We start from the raw sequence: 21,359 nt of genomic DNA, 5'->3' as shown, positions 1-21,359 counted from the left end.
AAATTGTCTAGAAAATGCTTCTTTGTTACTATATGGTCTTGAAATATAAAATCCACTACTTGCCAGCTAAATACTTAGGATTAAGTTTGTTAAATTTCTTTTTTTTTTTTGTCTATAACAGTAAGACTAATTCTCTGGAAAATGTTTACCAAAAGAAAAAGTAAGAGGTGTATGTTTTGCGTTTTCAGCAGGCTATAGTCAGCAGACTGGACCCCAGCAACCTCAGCAGTTCCCAGGATATGGCCAGCAACCAACTTCCCAGGCACCGGCACCTGCCTTTTCTGGTCAGCCTCAGCAACTGTCTGCTCAACCTCCACAGCAGTATCAGGCGAGCAGTTACCCTCCACAAACTTACACTACCCAAACTTCTCAGCCCACTAATTACACTGTGGCCCCTGCCTCACAACCGGGAATGGCTCCAAGCCAACCCGGGGCCTACCAGCCAAGACCAGGTTTCACCCCACCTCCTGGAAGTACCATGGCCCCTCTTTCAAGTGGGTCTAACCCATATGCACGTAGTCGTCCTCCCTTTGGTCAGGGCTATACCCAACCTGGACCAGGTTATCGATAAAGAGGCTCAGTTACCCTGATGAACGTAGCTGCTAGCTGTTTGCCTCCCAAAAGACTCCAATACTACTATTTTAATTTGTATTGAAGTTCAGGAATTTAAAAAGCAGAGCATTTTTTTATGATACCATTATTGCTGTTAATTGAAAGTATAATTTGCTGGAAGAAAAAAGACCAAAATGGAAGTTTTTTTCCTCCCCTGCTTAAAAGTATAGCAGCTTCGTACTTATTTTGGAACACTACTCTTACATGTGTGCAAAGTGATTGATTTTCTAGTTTGCCTTGTCCAGAGGATATTAAAATGCTAGGTTGAACTTCAGCCCTCTTACTTGGCTTTTTATTAACACGATGTACTAAAGTAGATCCCTTTGAGAAGACTAGCTATTATGTATAAAATGTAACATTGATAGGTTAATAAAGATGATTGAATCCATTAGTGGTCTTGTAACTTAATTTAGTCTTTGGTATTCTATAGGTGTGTATATATATGGGAAAAATCCTTAATGATGTTTTGGTCTTGAAATATAGATATTTTATCTTAGGCCTTTCTATTCAGAGAAGCACAGTGCTGTTGTCTTCTGTCCTGATTTTGGTTTTAAATGACAAAACTTTAAAATAGATCAAGATTAGCATTATATATAAACACAGTAGATATAATATTAAAAGATGCAAGGGAGCTTGGTAGATTCTAAACAACCTGCGAGTTTCCTTATAGCAATCAACCATTCAGAAATGAAGAACTCAGTCTTAAAAAAAACTACATCTCTTTATTGCAGAGTTTATACTGTTTGAAAAATATAAAATGAAGTATTGATAAAACTGAAGCATGTTGAAAGGTAAGCACAGAAAGGTCCTTTCAGAATGAGGGCACCAATGCAGCATTCCTGTCTTCCTCCCCAGTGAAGGAGAATAATACTGTTTTAAATAAAAATAAGTCAGATTTTCATTACAGGTTGTTAGAATTAAGAAAACAGCCTCTGATACATTCATTCCCTAGAGATCTTCTGTGTAAAAATAGAGTAAATATCATAAAATGGTAGGCCTCTCATCATGGATTAGCCTTTTATGCTTAGACTTCACTACAGTCTTTGGATATAGCTTGATTAGGATTAAAAACAGCATGAACACAACTGCTTAAAGGGATAGTTTGACAAAGAACATTCAGACATTGTAGCATACTTATGGGTAGAGAAAGAACAAAATATATATTTTTGAAATGATATATCAAATTCTCAATTTCATTTTCAACTGAAATTTACTGATTCAGACAATGTTTGCAATAATTTGTAGATAATTAATGAAATGTATATTAGCATGAATGGCTATTTAAATGTTTCAGAAGTTACTTAGCTATTACTAAAAAGTTGAAGTTTAAATAAACATGTGAATATTAGGACCTTTTCTCCCCAGATATAATATGCTGATGATAATTTGATCTAATAAGTTAAGCCAAGTAGAGATTTATGGAATTAACAGTAGGAAGAATACACAATAAATGTAAATATTTTTTAAAGTATATTAGTTTTTTGATGTTAATTTGTTATAAAAGTATCTCAGAACATCATTACAACAGTGTGATAAATAATATACAAATGATCTCTTAAAATAGCATGAACAGGGAGCCAGCTTCCCCAAAAATGTTATTCTGTTAATATCAATATCTTGCTTTCTTAAAATGACTTTGTAAAACCTGATAAATATTCTTAGCAATCTTTCTAATAAACATCTAATATTGCTATTAGATTTTAAACTTTTATACATAGTAAACAAAAGAGCTTTAAATGCATGTGACAAATACCATACTGTTTCCAATTATTTTTTGAAACGATGAAACAGAAGGCACTTTTGAATGTGACTGCAGCATCTACCATTTTCCTGGAATTGTAGTCCCACATTCATACCACTGGACATAATTGATTTGAGTGTGACCACCGATTTCTCCAAATTGGACTGGTTCCTGACGAACTGCTCTGAAGTAGCCTAAGAGGGAAATAGTTAAAATTAATAGCTGCTGTGTTATGTTTTTGTCCTCCTAGATTGAAGGGTGCCTTTGAATGCTTGAAGGTTACTCTAGGTGAAGCAGAGTGTTTTAGACTGGATAGCAACAGAGGCCCCAGTGTCTTTCCTGAGGTGGTAATGGTGGGCTAAACATAGGGACACTTAGGATGGGTTGGTACTATTGATACTTGAGAGAGAAAGCTGAAATGAAAAGGGACAGAAGTTGGAAGGGTTTTATGTTTGAGTGTCATTGACCAAGTTCAGTATACACTGTTCTACGTGAAGGTGTACTTTCTGTACATTATAACCTAGAGGTAGTCTGAAGAAGTGGCCTGGGTAGAGGTGTGTTGTGCTAAAATGTTAGGAAACAAAAGGGAGTTAGTTCTAAGATTGCTAAATGTCTAAGAACTAAACTTCAGTGAAATCATCCTTCAAGGACCCTACACTAAATGATTTAAAATTCTGCTGGGAATGTAAAATGTTATGGAAATAGAACTTATATTTTCTATCTAGTTCCTGAGTGGCTATAGTTTCAGTGTTCTGTTAATGAGTTCACAGATCTTATTCAGTCATCTTTTACTATGGTTGCTATTTTTAACGCCAGCGACCAAAATATATAGCTAAAAGAACAAGTCTCTCTTGGTAGTTCCTGAGTAGTAACAGATATATAATTTACCCTCTCCTACCCTACCTGGACAGGGATTGATTTTCAGTCTTTTCAGTCCTCATGACACAGCTTGGTGCTAAAGTGTCTTTAGAAAGTTGCAGTGGTTAGTCACTTCTTAGCAGAATTCTTCTATTTTCATTGTGTATTTATATAATTATTTATAAGGCAAATAATATTTTTCCTTTTATGATAGTAGGAAAGCAAAAGTGTGAGTTGCTCAGTTGTGTCCGACTCCTCGCAACCCTGTGGACTGTAGCCCTCCAGATTCCTCTGTCCATGGGATTATCCAGGCAAGAATACTGGAGTGGGTTGCCATGTCCTTCTCCATGATAGTAGTAAAGCTTTCTTTAATTTTTTTGGGAAGGAATTAAAACCTGCCTGTGTGCTGAGTATGACAAATTATAAAGATAGTACATGAATGATTTAAGTTTGGGAAATGCTTAAAGTTTCTTTCAGTAGCTGCTTTTGCAGATTCAGGTTTTCTTAAAGTAGAATGTATGTGTCAGCAACAGAGTCTTGAGGAATGGGATGAAAGTTCAGAAACTTCTATTAAAGTCTTCATGTTAAGGTCTTACGTAGACAGTCTTGTCTTCCTTGGCAGGTAGAGTAGGAAGACTACAGATTGATTTTTAAAATGATTGCATTGTTCAGCCTGAGGGCTTCCCTGGTGGCTTGGACAGGAAAGAATCCACCTGCCAATGCAGGAGACCTGGGTTTGATCCCTGGGTCCAGATGAGCCCCTGAAGGAGGAAATGACAACCCACTCTAGTATTCTTGCCTGGAGAATCCCATGGACAGAGGAGCTTGGTGGACTACAGCCCATGGGGTCACAAAGGTCACACATGACTGAGCAGCTGACACTTTTTTTGCTCAGCCTGAATGTTTTTTGGGTTCCTTTGTAAAAGCCTCTTGCTTTTGAGCAAGCTCAGAAAACCTACCTTCTTTGGTGGGTAACTGGTCAGAAGAGAGTTGCTGTCCTGTGCGTCCATCTAAAAATGAGTCCACGAACTGGCAGTGATCTTCCCCATGGCCTCTCTGATCGCCTATGTTATAAAATTTTCCTGGAAATTAAAAGGATCATGAGGTATTTCTTTGATTTGGGACAACTCTGAAATAAATTGTTTCAAATAATCCGTCTTCCATGTTCTTGTACTTCCCCACCTGTTCATTCTAGTTCAAGTCACAGTGTTCTTTAAGGGAACCATCGACTCTCCCAGCTGCATCCTTGCTTTTACTCTTGCCTTTCCCTATTCTTCCTCTCCTCCTCCTCTCACAGATTAGTCATCTTTTCAACATGCAACTCAGATAATGTTACTTGCCTCCATCAATCTCTCCAGCAGTCTTCTGTTACACTCAGAATAAAACCCAGTCCCTACCCAGTTTCCAAGCTCCACGTGATTACATGCCTGCCTGATCTTCCTGTACTAAGCCTCAGCCGTGCTAGTAAACTGGAGAGGCGTTTCTGCTACAGGTCTTCATGTAATCTTCCCTCTACCTCTGCTGCTTTATCCCTTGGTCTTTCTTGGTTCCTTCTCAGTTTTCTTCTCAGCATAAGTGTTACCTTTCCAGGAAAGCTTTTAGGAAAGCTTTTCCTAAACATTTCAACTAAAGGAGCTTTCGTTCCATTCCACCATTTTCTTTCATCCCTCTTTTTTCCTTCAATTTCCTAAATATGAAATTCTTATTTACATATTTGTTTTCTGTCTCCCCACTAGATTGTAAGCTTCAAAGAGCAGAAACAAATGGTTCGGAATGCCAAGAAAATGTACAAGTCGTGTGTTAATATGTAGCTAAGGGATTCACAGACTTATAAAAGGCGGGCAGCAACAGTCCTGCTTTGTCCCCAGCAACGTCAGAACAAAACAGATACTATTTGTTAAATGATGGAACAAATATCTACCTTCCTATGTTGGGGTTTAAAAGTTTTACTGTATGAATATAGAAGAGAAAAGAACCCACTGAGTCTGGAGGCAAGGGGTTATTCCTTCTGGCTGATTGTCTTAACCTTGCTCTTGTCTCTTGACAGACTTAAAATCTTAAATAGGTCATACTCCTTCCGTAATTATTGTTAGATACACTCATTTCACTACCAGTAAGCTTTTCATTCTGGGTTGGCTGTAACGTAATTGAACTTGGATGTGACTAGTTTCTCTACATTCAACTTTGCCATGATGGCACTGTTTCAAACTGCATTTTCATTATTTATCTCCTTACAGCATTTCTCAGATGCTAAGATTCCAATAATACCTTGCTCAAAAAGAAAACCCGTATTTCTGTCATGTCTGACAGAGTCCATAGAAAAGCCTAAGTTACAGAGTGCTACAGAGCATTTCCTGTTCTTACCTGTGAGGGAGTCACTCAGGTAAATCTTGTATCTGAGAGAGTTGCACAGCTGCACCCCTACAAACTTCTTATACCATGTCCTTTTGACATACTGTTTGCCCTTACATTCTGAGTAAGAGTCTGAGTTAAAGGGTCTTTCGGTCCATATGGCATCTCTTCCCGCTGCATAAAGAAAGCACATGGTTTGAGTTTAGTATCTAACTTTGGGTCCTGAAGAGCTATCTTAAAAGCTTTTTAACAAGCAGTTTGCAAAGTTCATTGTCAACCTGCTGATACCTGGTTTTCTCCAGTGCTAAATACTGGAGCGAAAAAATACAGGTGTTTAAACACGTAAGCCCCCCATTAATTTTCTGTCAATAGTGAGGTGAATCTTGGAGCAGTATGTGTCGAAGTTGATTAGTTTCTGCAGTGTTCAACAGCATCATGTTAGGAACAAAATTAGGTTTCTTTTTCTGAGATAAACTGTTTCAGTGTAAACAGTTGCTTTAATGTGACGTTATTAAAAGTAGAGATGAATTTGACAGAAAACAAAATTCTGTAAAGCAATTATCCTTCAATAAAAAATGAATAACCCTAACCCTGCACAGTGGAATATAACACAGCAGTGAAAATAAATAAAGTCACAAAAGTGGAAGTGAGGGTGCTATATCTTAAACAGAAGATATGAGCCGGTCTGTTATTTGAATGAAAAGCAGGTTTCAGAATACTCGTTCCCGAGACATCATAGGCTGTCCATGTTACTGAACATTTTAGGTAAGCATTCACAGGTAATTGAAGAAGACTAAATGGACTAAAGTGAAATCATGACTCAAATGCTACCGGGCCCATTTAGCTGAATCACTGTAGAAAAGCATGCAGTTGTGTTCTCATTGAGGTAGGTACTTACCAGAAACTGGCTCACTCACTCTTGGGTCAGCTGAGGAGAAATAGCAGAGTCAGAGTTTATTAGGTAAGTCCCAGTATTCCAATGATGTGGCAAAGAAGATGGGTGCTTAACAGATGTTACGGAGTCTTAGACAACATACACTCCTACTAAAGTCCAAACTTGAAAATTGTTTTGGGGATGGTTCTGCACTGGAGAAGCTCAGCTATGTCTTTTATATGTGGTTTAAGTAGTTAGGAGTCTTTTTTGCTGTACTAGATTTTACTTCCATTTTCAAATCTTCCTCTTTTTAGCTTCATAAAAAATCTACTGACAAAATCACTAGGATGCCATGAACTGCAGTTGTGCAGATGTATCATTAAGGAACTGGAACTTAGGCCAGATCAGAAAATTTCACAGCGTTTCATCATAAAAAGCTATCACATGAATTCCCTTTCTGGATATAACTGGCTCACTAAGTCTGACATTCTGATTCTAGGCATAGAGAGGCGCATTCATTCACTATTGAGCATAGACTGACCTAGCATTTTTCTGACATGAAAATAGGAAAAGCCCAGGTGTTGCTTCTTTAAAAGGTAGCTTCATTGGTTTTTCAAATAGATGGGTTTTTGAAATCAAGAAATGATTTACCTCATTTAGCTGGTTTCAGACAAGCTATGCAAACACTGTGACCCTTTATATCCAGCTAGGAATTCTGGCTGATGTATTTACCTGATTCAGTACTGAATGCCACTGTGTTGCTGGGTGGTCCTTCACCAAGTGGGTTTTTGGGTTTCACCTGGAATTCATAGCTGAAGGGGGAGAAAAAGAGAACAACATTCTTCAGAAGTAGGAAACAACATCTGGTCATACTTAATGTTCCTCCCAATTCTGTTTTGTAATCATCATGATGTTGAATGGACTTATGTTCTAGAAGCAGCTTCAGGAAAAGAAAAATTTCTTTACTGTTCAAACAGCTTGTCTGTTTTAAGACTGTTCTTTTTTAAAATCTCCAAATTAACAGAATAGAAATAGCTGAGCAGGTTGTTAATAGACATCCAGGAAAGCAACATTCGCAGACCCAGGCTAATTCCAGTAATTAGGAGTCTCAGTTTTTTTCAAACGATTAGCTACTTCCTCGGAGCAAAGAATTGCAAAACTCCCAACTTGGGTTGTTGCCTTAGACTTAGTGTTCCTCACCGTGGGGTTTGAACTATGTATGTGAGAATCACATGATAGAGTTGTAGTGGAGAAAGTTTATTTAAAATGCAGATTTTTTTGCTCCATTGTAGCTACTGAATCCATTTTTGAGGGCTTCCAGAGAGGTATTTATAGTAAGTTTCTGAGGTGAATCCTGGGGCCACTGACACATGAGAACTAGATAAACTATGGGAACAGATGCATATGAAAATACTATGTTGCAGGAAGTTGCTGATTATATCACCTGGAACTCACATCTTATGTGGATCATATGAAGTCATGATATATCCTGAGTAATGGCAGGGTAATGTCACCTCAGGATAAGCATGGGCGTAAAGACACCCCCTTCTCCCTCTATAACCAGATTCATATGGACCAGGTCCTTAACCCTTTATGTCAAAAAACAAAAGACAAAATAAGCCCATATCCCTAATAGTTAAAAGTTTGTTTGATTTCTGTCCTTAAGAATTATGCACTAAATTGCTAGGCAATATTTGACAAATTTCACCCATAGAATACTCAAGCAGAGCAAATCCTTTTAAATTCACAGTAAAGCTATTTGCTGTTTGCCTGAAACTAAGAGTTCCTGTTAGTAGCAGACTTGGTAGGAAAGTAGTTTCAAATGTAAAACCAGCTGAGTCAGCTGAGAATTGTGAAAGACTTTGGGAAATAATTCCCCTTTTTGAAAAGTTTATAATTGACTAAGAATGCAGAACACACACACACACACAAAATTTTATTAAAAAAGTGAAAAACGGATGACAGCTCTCAGTTTGGTACAGAGGATAACCAAGTGAGCAATGACAGGAAAACTCTGGGGCTCAAAAGATTTTTGGCTACTGAGGCATTGCATTAAAACACTGCTGCAATCTACAAGGAAGACAGATTGTAGTATTACAATGTCAACCACTTTTTGAGTGCTTCCTATGTACTCAAAAAGTACACTACATCTAAAAAGTAATACAATACACACAAACCCCAAGAAATAAGTATTAATCCTATTTATCAGTTGAGAACAATCAGGCTCTTAACTATTGTACTCTTATTGTCTTTGCTTTTCTAAACTTCCAAACTTTGTGATACAGGGATTAAAATATGCAGAGTTTTTATAGTGAGAGACTGCACATGAAAGAATTTTTGTAAACTAATCAGCTGGTAGAAAGTGCCATTATCCTTTGCATAAGAGACTGCTGATATAAAGCCACCCATCTCATTTAAATAAATTGCACATATATCAGGTGCTTCGGCATAGAATATTTCCACAGATTAAATTCTAGCTCAGAGGCCTCATGAACTTGTGAAAAAGAAAGAGAAAATCATCCCACTATGGTGAACTGAAAATGGAAAAAAGAAATCATAGGCATCTAGACTTTGATTCAAGTGGGCAATGCATTCCACATTCTAGGCCATTGCCAAAAATCTCTGCTTTGGCCAAGTCTGATGAAATTATTTCTGTCTCTTTCTTATTTCACAGTTATTTACACTTCAGCTATATCTGTAGTATGGCCACAAATATTGATAAGCTACTTTTGGGGGTTTTTTGGCCACCATTTTATGATACTTGACAAGTTTTGAAGAAATCATGTTAAACCAAGTTTAATTAATAGCATGGGAACTAAAAGGCACATATTTTTGGCTGATTAAACAAAATATAAAAGTGGTATATTTTAAAAGGCAAAATTTTTCCCAAGAAGCACATTCTGTCATGAGATTTATGACACTGTAGGTATAAGAGTAATGTCTTACATAGAGAAGAGGCTTACGGACATGGGGAGAGGGTGAGATGTATGGAAAGAGTAATGTGGAAACTTACATTACAATATGTAAAGTAGATAGCTAAGGGGAATTTGCTGTATGGCTCAGGAAAAAGACTAACGCATAGAAATTGCAAAATTTTAGAGTACTAGGATAAAGACTAGATCCTAAGTGTTTCTGAAAAGAAAAGTGGTCACATTTAAAGAATCCAAAATCAGAATGACATGTGACAGCAACTCCAGAAGTTAAAAAACAATGGAACAATACTTTGAAGGGTTCATGTTATCCTACAATCTGTGTTTAGCTAAACAGTATCAGAGTAAAGCACAGATATTTTCAGACACATAAGGACCCAAAAATATCTTCCATAACCTCTCTTGAAGGTGTGTTTCTCAAGAAATGACAGAAAGCAAGCAAGTAAACAAGGAAGACAAGGATATAGGAATTATCTTCAACATAGGAGAGAGACAAAAGATGATGGTGAGGGGCCCCAGATGTTGCCATGAACAAACACATGTAACAAATAGGTGACTCCAATATTTGGTCATTTGGAGAAATAATCTAGACATACAGATTTAATTAACAGAAGAAACACCTAAAATAATTGAAAATGAGAGAGGGTGTACTAAGGTGTAATAGGAGGCCCCAAGCCCTCCTCCTCCCACAGACACATTGAATGTACATCTGCACATAGAGCAGTTCCCTCTGAAATAGATCCAGAAAGTAGCTGAGCAACTCCTCTACATTCGGGAATTTAGAGAATACCCGTATCAAGATGGGTAGCAAGGGCTGGGACACACTTGCCATAAATCCCACCCCTGACACAGCACCATATAATCAAGAGGGAACTCCCAACTTCTTCCTGAGGAGCAAAGGGTTTATAACCCACATCTAACATCCCAACTTTTAAGACTCTCACCTGAGGGATCAGTCCCCTAAGTACCTGGCTCTGAAAGCCATCAGGGCTTGTGTTTATGAAAACCATAAGGATATAGCAAATAAGCTTTTCTTACAAGTGCATGAGCAGTCACGATGGCTATGCCCCGAGTGGAGGGCAAAAGGGCAAAATCACCTATTTTTCTGCCAGTGTTAAAAGACAATGCCCGAGGGCCAGGATTTTTTTTTTTTTTTTTTTTTTAGGGCCAGGATTTTAATTTAGCAAGTATCTGGGGGCTATGATCTTCTTTGGAGACCAGGGAAGCCATTGGAAAGTTGCTAGTATCTCCCTGGAAGGAGGTTGTAACATGTTTGTGCCCAAAGTTTATAGCTTCCATCCAAAGGGATGAATCCTTGGATCACCTGACTCTGATAGCCAATGGGACCTTGCATTCACGAGTCCCACAGGACTGTGGCAAAGAAGCAGTTTTTAACTAGCTAGTCCCCTAGGGCTTAGCACAGAGGGAGCAGGCAAAAATGCCCATCTTCCTACTTTTCCCTGAAAGGGGTTTACCTGCATACTTTAAAAGCTGACACCTGAGGGTGAGGCTTCTAGTTTTAGCACATATTTAGAGACTGGCTGTGATCTTCTCCAGGGACGGGGAAGTTGGCAGACACCTTCCCTGCCTTCTCCCTCCAGCCTGCTCCAACAATAAAAAATCACTAATATGTCCCTGGAAGGGACTTGTACAAATGGCTGAGTCTCAGCTTTCACAACTACTGCCCAAGGGATAGGTCTCCATATTGCCTGCTTTGAGAGGTAATTTGTGTTCACAAATACACGGGGCTAGCAAACAAAGAACCAGTTTTTAATGCACACAGAGCACACTTCCCTACCTCACCCCATTCCCCGCCCCAACTATATCCTGGGTTCAGCAGGCAAAACACAGCCATCTCCCAGTGTTTCCCAGGAAGGGGCTTAACTACTTAATTTCCCAACTGCTACCTAGTGCTTAGCTTGTAATCTGCCTGCATCTAGATGCTGTGATTCTCCCCTTCGGGACACTAATGAGTTTTGGCACACCCCCAAATACTATGAGCCACTAAAGATAAAGAAAGTTTCTTGGACAATCTCAGAGGTTTGAGAAACAAACAGGAGCTCAGGTTCAGTTCAGTTCAGTTCAGTTTCTCAGTCGTGTCCAACTCTTTGCGACCTCATGAATCGCAGCACGCCAGGCCTCCCTGTCCATCACGAACTCCCAGAGTCTGTTACTAGGGAAGAGAATAAGAAGAAAACGCTCTCCTTTTTTGTTCCTTAACAAGGATGACCCTCAAAAATTAGTTTTGGGTAACATTAGATGAAGGGGCTTCCCCTGTGACTCAGCTGGTAAAGAATCTGCCTGCCAATACAGGAGACACAAGAGACGTGAGTTCGATCTCTGGGTCAGGAAGATCCCCTGGAGGAGGGCATAATTATCCACTCCAGTATTCCTACCTGGAGAATTCCATAAACAGAGAAGCCTGGCAGGCTACAGTCCGTGGGGTTGCAAAGAGTTGGACAAGACTGAGTGCCTCACACTTTCAACATTATATGAAATATTGAAAAAATGAAAGGCATTATACCTCTAGTGAAATAATTGGCTTAGTTGACCATCAGCGACCCCATGAACTACAGCATGCCAGGCCTCCCTGTCCATCACCAACTCCTGGAGTCCATCCAAACCCATGTCCATCAGGTCGATGATGCCATCCAGCCATCTCATCCTCTGTCGTCCCCTTCTCTTCCTGCCCTCAATCTTTCCCAGCATCAGGGTCTTTTCCAATGAGTCAGCTCTTCACATCAGGTAGCCAAAGTATTGGAGTTTCAGCTTCAACATCAGTCCTTCCAATGAACACCCAGGACTGATCTCCTTTAGGATGGATTGGTTGGATCTCCTTGCAGTCCAAGGGACTCTCAAGAGTCTTCTCCAACACCACAGTTCAAAAGCATCAATTCTTCAGTGCTCAGCTTCCATCAAAGTCCACCTCTCACATCCATACATGACCACTGGAAAAACCACAGCCTTGACTAGGCGGACCTTTGTTGGCAAAGTACTGTCTCTGCTTTTCAATATGCTGTCTAGGTTGGTCATAACTTTCCTTCCAAGGAGTAAGGGTCTTTTAATTTCATGGCTGCAGTCACCATCTGCAGTGATTTTGGAGCCCAGAAAAATAAAGTCAGCCACTGTTTCCTCATCTATCTGCCATGAAGTGATGGGACCAGATACCATGATCTTAGTTTTCTGAACATTGAGCTTTAAGCGAACTTTTTCACTCTCCTCTTTTACTTTGATCAAGAGGCTCTTTAGTTCTTTGCTTTCTGCCATAAGGGTGGTGTCATCAGCATATCTGAGGTTATTGATATTTCTCCCAGTAATCTTGATTCCAGCTTGTGCTTCCTCCAGCCCAGTGTTTCTCATGATGTACTCTTCATAGAAGTTAAATAAGCAGGGTGACAATATACACCCTAAACATACTCCTTTTCCTATTTGAGCTGAGGTTGGGCTGATTCAAAAGGTTTATTTTCTACCTGAGACCATTCCATCATGACTGGGAAAGGTGGCTGTTTTATCTAATGTCTAGAAAGCAAACACCTCATAAAGAGTTCAAAATAATAGTCATTAATATGCCTACCAAGGTCAGGAGAACAAAGTTAACAGAAAATATTTAAAAGTGCCGAACCGGAAAACACAAGTTAAGAGTGTAACACTTGACCTGAAAACGTCATCAGAGGAGTTCAACAGCAGAGTGGATCAAGGAGAAGAAAGGGCGAGTGGATGTGAAGATGGGGCTGTGAAATTCATCCAATCAGACGAGCACCAAAAAAAACCAGCATAAGGGATGTATGGGACATCACCAAATGGACCAGTATATGCATTATTTGAGTCCCAGAGGGGAGTGGGGAGAGGGAAAGAAAAGGGGCAGAAAGCTTATTCAAAGAAATAACAGCTGAAAACTTTCCTAACCAGGGTAAAGAAACATTCAGACCCAGGAAAGCTAGAGAGTTCCAATGGAATCCAAAGAGCTCCATCCCAACGTTAACTTTAATAGACCTGTATTAATGACATTAAATTTTCAAAAGTTAAAAATAAGGAAAGAATCTTAAAAGCAGCAGGGGAAAAGCAACTTGTTGTGTACAACAGAGTTCCCATAACAACATCAGCAGATTTTTCAGCAAAAACTTTCAGGCCAGAAGGGAGCAGCATGATACAGTCAAAAGTGCTGAATTAAAAAAAAAGAAATCAGCGAAGTTGGTCTTCAGAATTGAAGGGAAAATAAAGTTTCCCAGACAAACAAAGGCCAAAACAGTTCATCACCACTACATCAGCCTTACAAGAATGTTAAAGAGAGTTCTTCAAATAGAAATGGAAGGATGGTAATTAGTAACAGGGAAACATAAAAGTATAAAACTCAATGGTAAAAGTAAATATGCAGTTATATTTAGAATACTCTAATATTAAAATTGTGGAGAGTAAATCACTTATAACTCTAATGTGAGAGTTAAAAAAACAAAAATACTACAATAAATATAATTGCAATAATTAATTACTGGATATACAGTGTAAAAATGTAAATTATGACATAAAAACAAAATGTGGAGGGAAGAGTATAAAAAATAGAGCTGGTGTGTGTTTGAAGTTGTCATTAACTTAAATAGACTTTATGTAAAATGGACATGATATTTTATGTAAATCTGGCAACTACATAAGTAATAAGTAATGGTAACTACGAAGTAATAACCAGTAATATATATATACACACACAAAGAACAGAATCACAGCATAGCACTACAGAAAGTCATCAGATCACAAAGGAAGAGAAAAAGAGATGAAGAAAGGAACAAAAGAATTACAAAACAAAATAGCAATTGTATGTCCATATCTAACAATAATTACTGTAAATGTAAATGGACCAAACTCAGGGAAGCCCCTTTAATACTTCAGTTCAGTTCAGTTGCTCATTCGTGTTCAACTCTGTGTTAGGATGCAAGACAAGTATTAATAAATTTAAGAAAATTAGTATCATATACAGTATATTTTCTAACCAGAATGGTAATAAAATAGAATTCAATTTAAAAGAAGGGATTGGAAAATTCACAGATATATGGAGATTAAATAACAAACATACGAATGAAAAAGCAATGAGTCAAAGAAAAAAAATCGAGAGCAATCAAAATATATCTTGAGCCAAAGGAAAATGGAAAGACAACAATATTTATGGAATACCTCAAAAGCAATTCTATGAGAGAAATTTATAGTAAATAAATTTAACAAATACCTATATTAAGAAAAAAAGATATCAAATAAACAACCTAATTTTACACCTCAAGGAACAAGAAAAAGAACAAGCTAAGCCCAAAGTAGGAGGAAGGAGATAACAAAGAGCAGAGAAGAAGTAAAAGAAATAGGGACCAGAAAAACAATACAAAACATCAGTAAAACTAAGAGCTGGCTTTTCAAAAAGATACACAGAACTGACAAACTTCTAGCTAGAGTAATGGAAAAAAAGGCAGAGCTCAAGTAAAATCAGGAAATCAGAATAAAAGAGGAGACATTAAAACTGCTGCTGCTGCTGCTGCTACTAAGTCGCTTCAGTCGTGTCTGACTCTGTGCGACCCCATAGATGGCAGCCCACCAGGCTCCTCTGTCCCTGGGATTTTCCAGGGAAGAGTACTGGAGTGGGTTGCCATTGCCTTCTCTGGACATTAAAACTGGTGCTACAGAAATACAAGGGATTGTAGGAGATCAATGAACAATTATGAACAATTATACACCAACAAATTGAATAATCTAGAGGAAATATATAAATTCTTAGAAACATAAAACCTATCAAGACTAAAGCATGAAAGATAGATCATTTGAGTAGACTAATTACTAGCAAGGAGATTGAGTCAGTAACCAAAAACTTCCCAAGAAACAAGAGCCCAGGACCAGATGTTTTTACTGGTGGATTCAATAATTAACACCAGTCTTTCTCAAACTTTTCCAATAAATTGAAGGGGAGAGGGAAACTCCCAAATTCATTTTATGAGGTCAGCATTACCCTGCCAAACAAGGACACTACAAGAAACGAAAATTATAATTCAATATTCTTGATGAAATGTAGGTGCAAAAATCCTCAACAAAATATTAGCAAACCCAAGTTCATCAATACATTAGAATGATCATAAACAGGATCTAGTGGGATCCATTCCAAGAATGCAAAGATGGTTCAACACTCAGAGATCAATGTGATATACCACATTAACAAAAAGAGGGATAAAAAAACTATGTGGTTTATATGACCTCCATAGATGCACGAAAAGATCTGACAGAATTCAACATTCTTTCTTGATAAAAACTCTCAACAAACTTGGTATACAGGGAACATACCTCAAGATAATAAAGGCTTGTATGATAAGCCCACAGCTAACATCATACTTAAGGATGAAATGCTGAAAGCTTTTCCTCTCTCAGGAACAAGACAAGAATCCTTATTCTCACCACTTTTATTCAACATAGCACTGGAAGTCCTGGCTAGAACAGTCAAGAGAAGGAAATAAAAAACACCCAAATTGGAAAGGAAGAAGTAAATTTTTTTCTATTTGCAGATGATGACATATGTAAAAAACCCTAAACACTCAACCAAAAAGCTGCTAGAACTAATACACTTGGTAAAGCTGTAGTTCAGTTCAGTTCAGTTGCTCAGTTGTGTCCGACTCTTTGCAACCCCATGAATCGCAGCACACCAGGCCTCCCTGTCCATCACCAACTCCCGGAGTTCACTCAGACTCACATCCAGAAGTTGTAGGATCCTGTATTAATATATAGAAATCTGTTGGATTGTCTATATACCAAAAATTATCAGAGAGAGAAATTAAGGAAACAATTTACAAACAATTTAGCCTCAAAATTTACCATAGCCTCAAAAATAATAAAATATTTAGGAATAATTTTATTTAAGGAGATGAAAGATCTGTACACTGAAAACATAAAGACACTGATGAAAGATACTGAAGAAGATAACAATAAAATGAAAGATATTCCACAATCCCTTATTTTATACCATATATAAAAGTCAGCTCAAAATGGTTTAAAGACTTGAACAAAAAACCTGAAATCATAAAACTCCTCAAAACTATTCAAATCCCTAAAGGAGGATGGCATCAAGGTTTTGCATTCATTATGTAAGAGAATCTGAAAGACCCAGCAGTGGCCACAGGACTGGAAAAGGTTAATCCTCATCCCAGTTCCCAAGAAGGGTAGTACCAAAGTATGTGCTAACCATCGGACAATTGCACTCATCTCCCATGCTGGTAAGGTCATGCTTAAAATCTTGCATGCTAGGCTTCAGCATTATGCAAACCAAAAAATTCCAGATATCCAAGCTAGAAAAAGAAGAGGAATTAGAGATCAAATTGCCAACATTTGCTGGATTATAGAGAAAGCAAGGACATTTTAGAAAAAAACATCTATCTGTTTCTTCAACTAGGCTAAAGCTTTTGACCGTGTGGATCGTGACAAACTGTGGAAAGCTCTTAGCGAAGTGGGAGTACCAGACCATCTTATCTGTCTCCTGAGAAACCTGTTTGCAGGTCAAGAAGCAACAGTTAGAACCCTGTATGGAACAACTGATTGGTTCAAGATCGACAAAGGAGTATGACATGGCTGTCTGCTGTCACCCTTTTTGTTTAACCTGTACGCTGAGACCATCATGAGAAATGCCAGGCTGGATGAGTTACAAGTTGTACAAGTTGGAATCAAGATAAGCGGGAGAAACAACCACCACCTCAGGTATGCAGATGATACCAGTCTAATGGCAGAAGTGAAGAGGAACTAAAGCGCCTCCATGAGGGTGAAGGAGGAAGGTTTAAAGAGTTGACTCAAGACTAAATATTAAAAACCTAAGATCATGGCATCCGGCCCCATTACTGCATGGCAAATAGAAGGGGAAAAGGTGGAAGCAGTGACAGATTTCCTCCTCTTGGGCTCCAAAATCACTGTGGATGGTAACTACAGCCATGGAATCAGAAGACAGTTGCTTCTTGGCAGGAAAGTGATGACAAACCTAGACAGTATGTTGAAAAGCAGAGACATCACTCTGCTGACAAAGGTCTTAGTATAGTCAAGGCTATGGTCTTCCTGGTGGTTACTTATGGTTGTGAGATCTGGACCATAATGAAGGCAGAACACCAAAGAATTGATGCCTTTGAACTGTGGTGCTGGAGAAGACTCCTGAAAGACCCTTGGACATCAAGGAGATCAAACCAGCCAATCTTAAGGGAGATCAATCCTGAATATTCACTGGAAGGACTGATGCTGAAGCTCTAGTATTTTAGTCATCTGATGTGTACCCACGACTCATTGGAAAAGTCCCTGATGCTGGGAAAGATCGAAGGCAGAAGGAGAAGAGGACATCAGAGGATGAGATGGCTGGATGGCATCACTGATGCAATGAACATGAACTTGGGCAAACTTTGGGAGATGGTGAGGTACAGGGAGGCCTGGCGTGCTACAGTCCATGGGGTTGCAAAGAACAGTCAACTAGGTGATTGAGAGCAACAACAAGCTCCTTTATGTTAGTCTTGGTAATAATTTTTGGATCTGACACCAAAAGCAAAAGCAACAAAAGCAAAAATAAACAAGTGAGACTACATCAAGCTGAAAATCTGTACAGCAAAGGGAACCATCAACAAATGAAAAGGCAACCTATGGAATGGAAGAAAATATATGCAAATCATATATCTGATAAGTGGTTAATATCCAAAATACATAAGAAACTCACACAACTCAACAGCAGAAAAGTCAATGACCCAAGGGGAAAATGTGCTAAGGACCTGAAAAGACCCCTTTCAAAAGAAGATATACAAATAGCAAATAGGCAAATGAAAGAATGCTAAAGACATCACTAATCATCAGAGAAATGCACATCAAAACACTGAGATGTTACCTGTTAGAATGTCTATTATCTAAAAGACCAGAGATAGCAAAAGCTGGTGAGGATATGGAGTAAAGGGGATCCTTGTGCACTACTGGTGGGAATATAAACTGGTACAGTCACTCTGGAGAACAGTATGGAAGTGCCTCAAGAAATGAAAAATAGATGTACCATAGGATTGATTCTATTCTTTGCAGCCAAAGATGGAGAAGTTCTATACAGTCAGCAAAAACAAGACAGGAGCTGACTGTGGCTTAGATCATGAACTCCTTATTGCAAAATTCAGACTTAAATTGAAGAAAGTAGGGAAAACTGCTAGACCATTCAGGTATGACCTAAATCAAATCACTTACAATTATACAATGGAAGTGAGAAATAGATTCAAGGGATTAGATCTGATAGACATAGTGACTGGAGAACTATGGACAGAGGTTCATGACATTGTACAGGAGGCAGTGATCAAGACCATCCCCAAGAAAAAGAAGTGCAAAAAGGCAAAATGTTTGTCTGAAGAGGCCTTACCAATAGCTGTGAAAAGGAGCGAAGCGAAGGCAAAGGAGAAATGGAAAGATATACCCATTTGAATGCACAGTTCCAAAGAATATCAAGGAGAGATAAGAAAGCCTTCCTCAGTGATCAGTGCAAAGAAATAGAGGAAAACAATAGAATGGGAAAGACTAGAGATCTCTTCAAGAAAATTAGAGATACCAAGGGAACATTTCGTGCAAAGATAGGCTCAGTAAAGGACAGAAATAGTATGGACCTAAAAGAAGCAGAAGATATTAAGAAGAGGTGGCACGAATACACAGAAGAACTATACACAAAAAGATCTTCATGACTCAGATAACCACTCACCTAGAGCCAGACATCCTGGAATGTGAAGTCAAGTGGGCCTTAGGAAGCATCGCTATGAACAAAGCTAGTGGAGATGATAGAATTTCAGTTGAGCTACTTCAAATCCTAAAAATGATGGTGTTAAAGTGCTGCACTCAATATGCCAGCAAATTTGGAAGACTCAGCAATGGCCACAGGACTGGAAAAGGTGAGTTTTCATTCTAATCCCAAAGAAAGGCAATGCCAAAGAATGTTCAAACTACCACACAATTGCACTCATCTCACATGATAGCAAAGTAATGCTCAAAATTCTCCAAGCCAGGCTTCAACAGTACGTGAACCAAGAACTACCAGATGTTCAAGCTAGATTTAGAAAAGTCAGAGGAACCAGAGATCAAATTGCCAAATTCCGCTAGATCATGGTAAAAGCAAAAGAGTTCCAGAAAAACATCTACTTCTGCTTTATTGATTATACAAAAGCCTTTGACTCTGTAGATCACAACAAACTGTAGAAAATTCTTCAAGCGATGAGAATACCAGACCACCTGACCTGCCTCCTGAGAAATCTGTATGCAAGTCAAGAAGCAACAGTTAGAACTGAACATGGAACAACAGACTGGTTCCAAATTGGGAAAGGATTATGTCAAGGCTGTATATTGTCACCTTGCTTATTTAACATATGCAGAGTACATCATGCAAAATACTGGGCTGGATGAAGCACAAGCTGGAATCAAGATTGTTGGGAGAAATATCAATAACCTCAGATACACAGATGATACCACCCTTATGGCAGAAAGCAAAGAAGTACTAAAGAGCCTCTTGATGAAAGTGAAAGAGGAGAGTGAAAAAGTTGGCTTAAAACTCAACATTCAAAAAATGAAGACAATGGCATCCAGTCCCATCACTTCATGGCAAATAGATGGGGAAACAATGGAAACAGTGACAGACTTTATTTTTTTGGACTTCAAAATCACTGCAGATAGTGACTGCAGCCATGCAATTAAAAGATGCTTGCTCCTTGGAAGAAAAACTCTGACCAGTCTAGACAGCATATTAAAAAGCAGAAACATTACTTTGCCAACAAATGTCCATCTAGTCAAAGCTATGGTTTTTCTAGTAATTGTGTATGGACCTGAGAGTTGGACTATAAAGAAAGCTTAGTGCTGAAGAATTGATGTTTTTGAAGTGTGGTGTTGGAGAAGACTCTTGAGAGTCCCTTGGACTGCAAGGAGATCCAACCAGTTCATCCTAAAGGAAATCAGTTCTGAATATTCATTGGAAGGACTGATGCTCAAGGTAAAACTCCAATAGTTTGGCCACCTGATGTGAAGAACTGACTAATTGGAAATGACCCTATTGCTGGGAAAGGTTGAAGGCAGGAGGAGAAGGGGATGACAGAGGATGAGATGATTGGATGGCATCACTGACGTGATGGACACGGGTTTGAGTAAGCTCCGGGAGTTGGTGATGGACAGGGAAGCCTGGTGTGCTGCAGTCCATGGGGACACAAAGAGTTGGACACGACTGAGACTGAACTAAACTGAACTGAATGATCCAGTAATTTCACACTGAGTGTATATCCCAGGAAATGAAATCATTATCTTAATAATATATCTGTACTCCCATGTTAACAGTAGCATTATTCACTCTAGTCAAGGTGCAGAAATAAGTGTCCATTGATAGAAGAATGGATAAAGAAATTGTGAGATTAAACACACACAGCTAAGCCTTGAACAGTGTGGGGGTTACAGGTGCCAAGCCCCCAGTCAGGTAAAAATCTGAGTTATTGGTATCTCTGCCTCAAAAATGAAGGGATTGATAAATGATTCACCCAAGGGCAGAAACGGAAACAGTTTGCATAGAATCAGGACTCAAACCCTAATTCTTTTGGTTCCACATACTGTGATCTCTAATCAAACAAACTTTAAAGATTTGTAAAGTGAAAATACAAGTACTGTGTTTGTTGAAAAAAATCCATGTATAAGTGGACCTTCGCAGTTCAAACTCGTATTGTTCAAGGGTGAACTGCATGTATGTATGTGTATACACACACATACACACACACAATGGAATATCATTCAGCCTTTAAAAATAAGTAAATCCTGTCATTTGCAACAACATGAATGAACCTGGAGGGCATTATGCTACAGGAAATAAGCCATGTGAGAAAGACAAATCATGCATGGTATCACTTATATGTGGATCCTTAAAAAAAAATGTTAGATTTATAGAAATAGAGTAGAAAAGTGACTGCAGAGTCTGGGGAAATAGATGTTGGTAAAAAGCTTTCACACTAGTTGC

The 21,359-nt window shown here is 38.6% G+C and overlaps 2 protein-coding genes across 27 annotated transcripts in view; one reads left to right on the top strand and one right to left on the bottom strand.

Annotated features, from left to right (window-relative positions):
• Positions 1 to 1,003, top strand: part of TFG (trafficking from ER to golgi regulator) — a 31,416-nt gene extending 30,413 nt beyond the window's left edge. For 2 of the 4 annotated variants that reach the window (XM_040225788.1, XM_040225773.1), the window contains exon 8: positions 189 to 1,000. In XM_040225788.1, the coding sequence (XP_040081722.1) occupies positions 189 to 571 (383 nt within the window). In that variant the 3' untranslated portion in view covers positions 572 to 1,000. Of the gene's footprint in view, positions 1 to 188 lie in introns of all 4 variants that reach the window. The other 2 variants (XM_040225780.1, XM_040225767.1) reach the window with 2 other exon arrangements.
• Positions 1,004 to 1,314: 311 nt separating this feature from the next.
• Positions 1,315 to 21,359, bottom strand: part of LOC120852210 (ABI family member 3 binding protein) — a 284,742-nt gene continuing 264,697 nt past the window's right edge. For all 23 annotated transcript variants that reach the window (XM_040225716.1, XM_040225731.1, XM_040225702.1 and 20 more), the window contains 5 exons: positions 7,170 to 7,249; positions 6,462 to 6,491; positions 5,576 to 5,737; positions 4,171 to 4,293; positions 1,315 to 2,547 (listed from right to left, as the gene is read on the bottom strand). In XM_040225716.1, the coding sequence (XP_040081650.1) occupies positions 2,432 to 2,547; positions 4,171 to 4,293; positions 5,576 to 5,737; positions 6,462 to 6,491; positions 7,170 to 7,249 (511 nt within the window). In that variant the 3' untranslated portion in view covers positions 1,315 to 2,431. The remainder of the gene's footprint in view (positions 2,548 to 4,170; positions 4,294 to 5,575; positions 5,738 to 6,461; positions 6,492 to 7,169; positions 7,250 to 21,359) is intronic.

The sequence above is a fragment of the Oryx dammah genome, unplaced genomic scaffold, assembly GCF_014754425.2.
Source record: "Oryx dammah isolate SB20612 unplaced genomic scaffold, SCBI_Odam_1.1 HiC_scaffold_2, whole genome shotgun sequence".
In the NCBI taxonomy this organism is placed as follows: Eukaryota; Metazoa; Chordata; class Mammalia; order Artiodactyla; family Bovidae; genus Oryx; species Oryx dammah.
The sequence above is the reverse complement of the archived record's forward strand: the minus strand, read 5'-3'. Positions and strand labels throughout refer to the sequence as shown.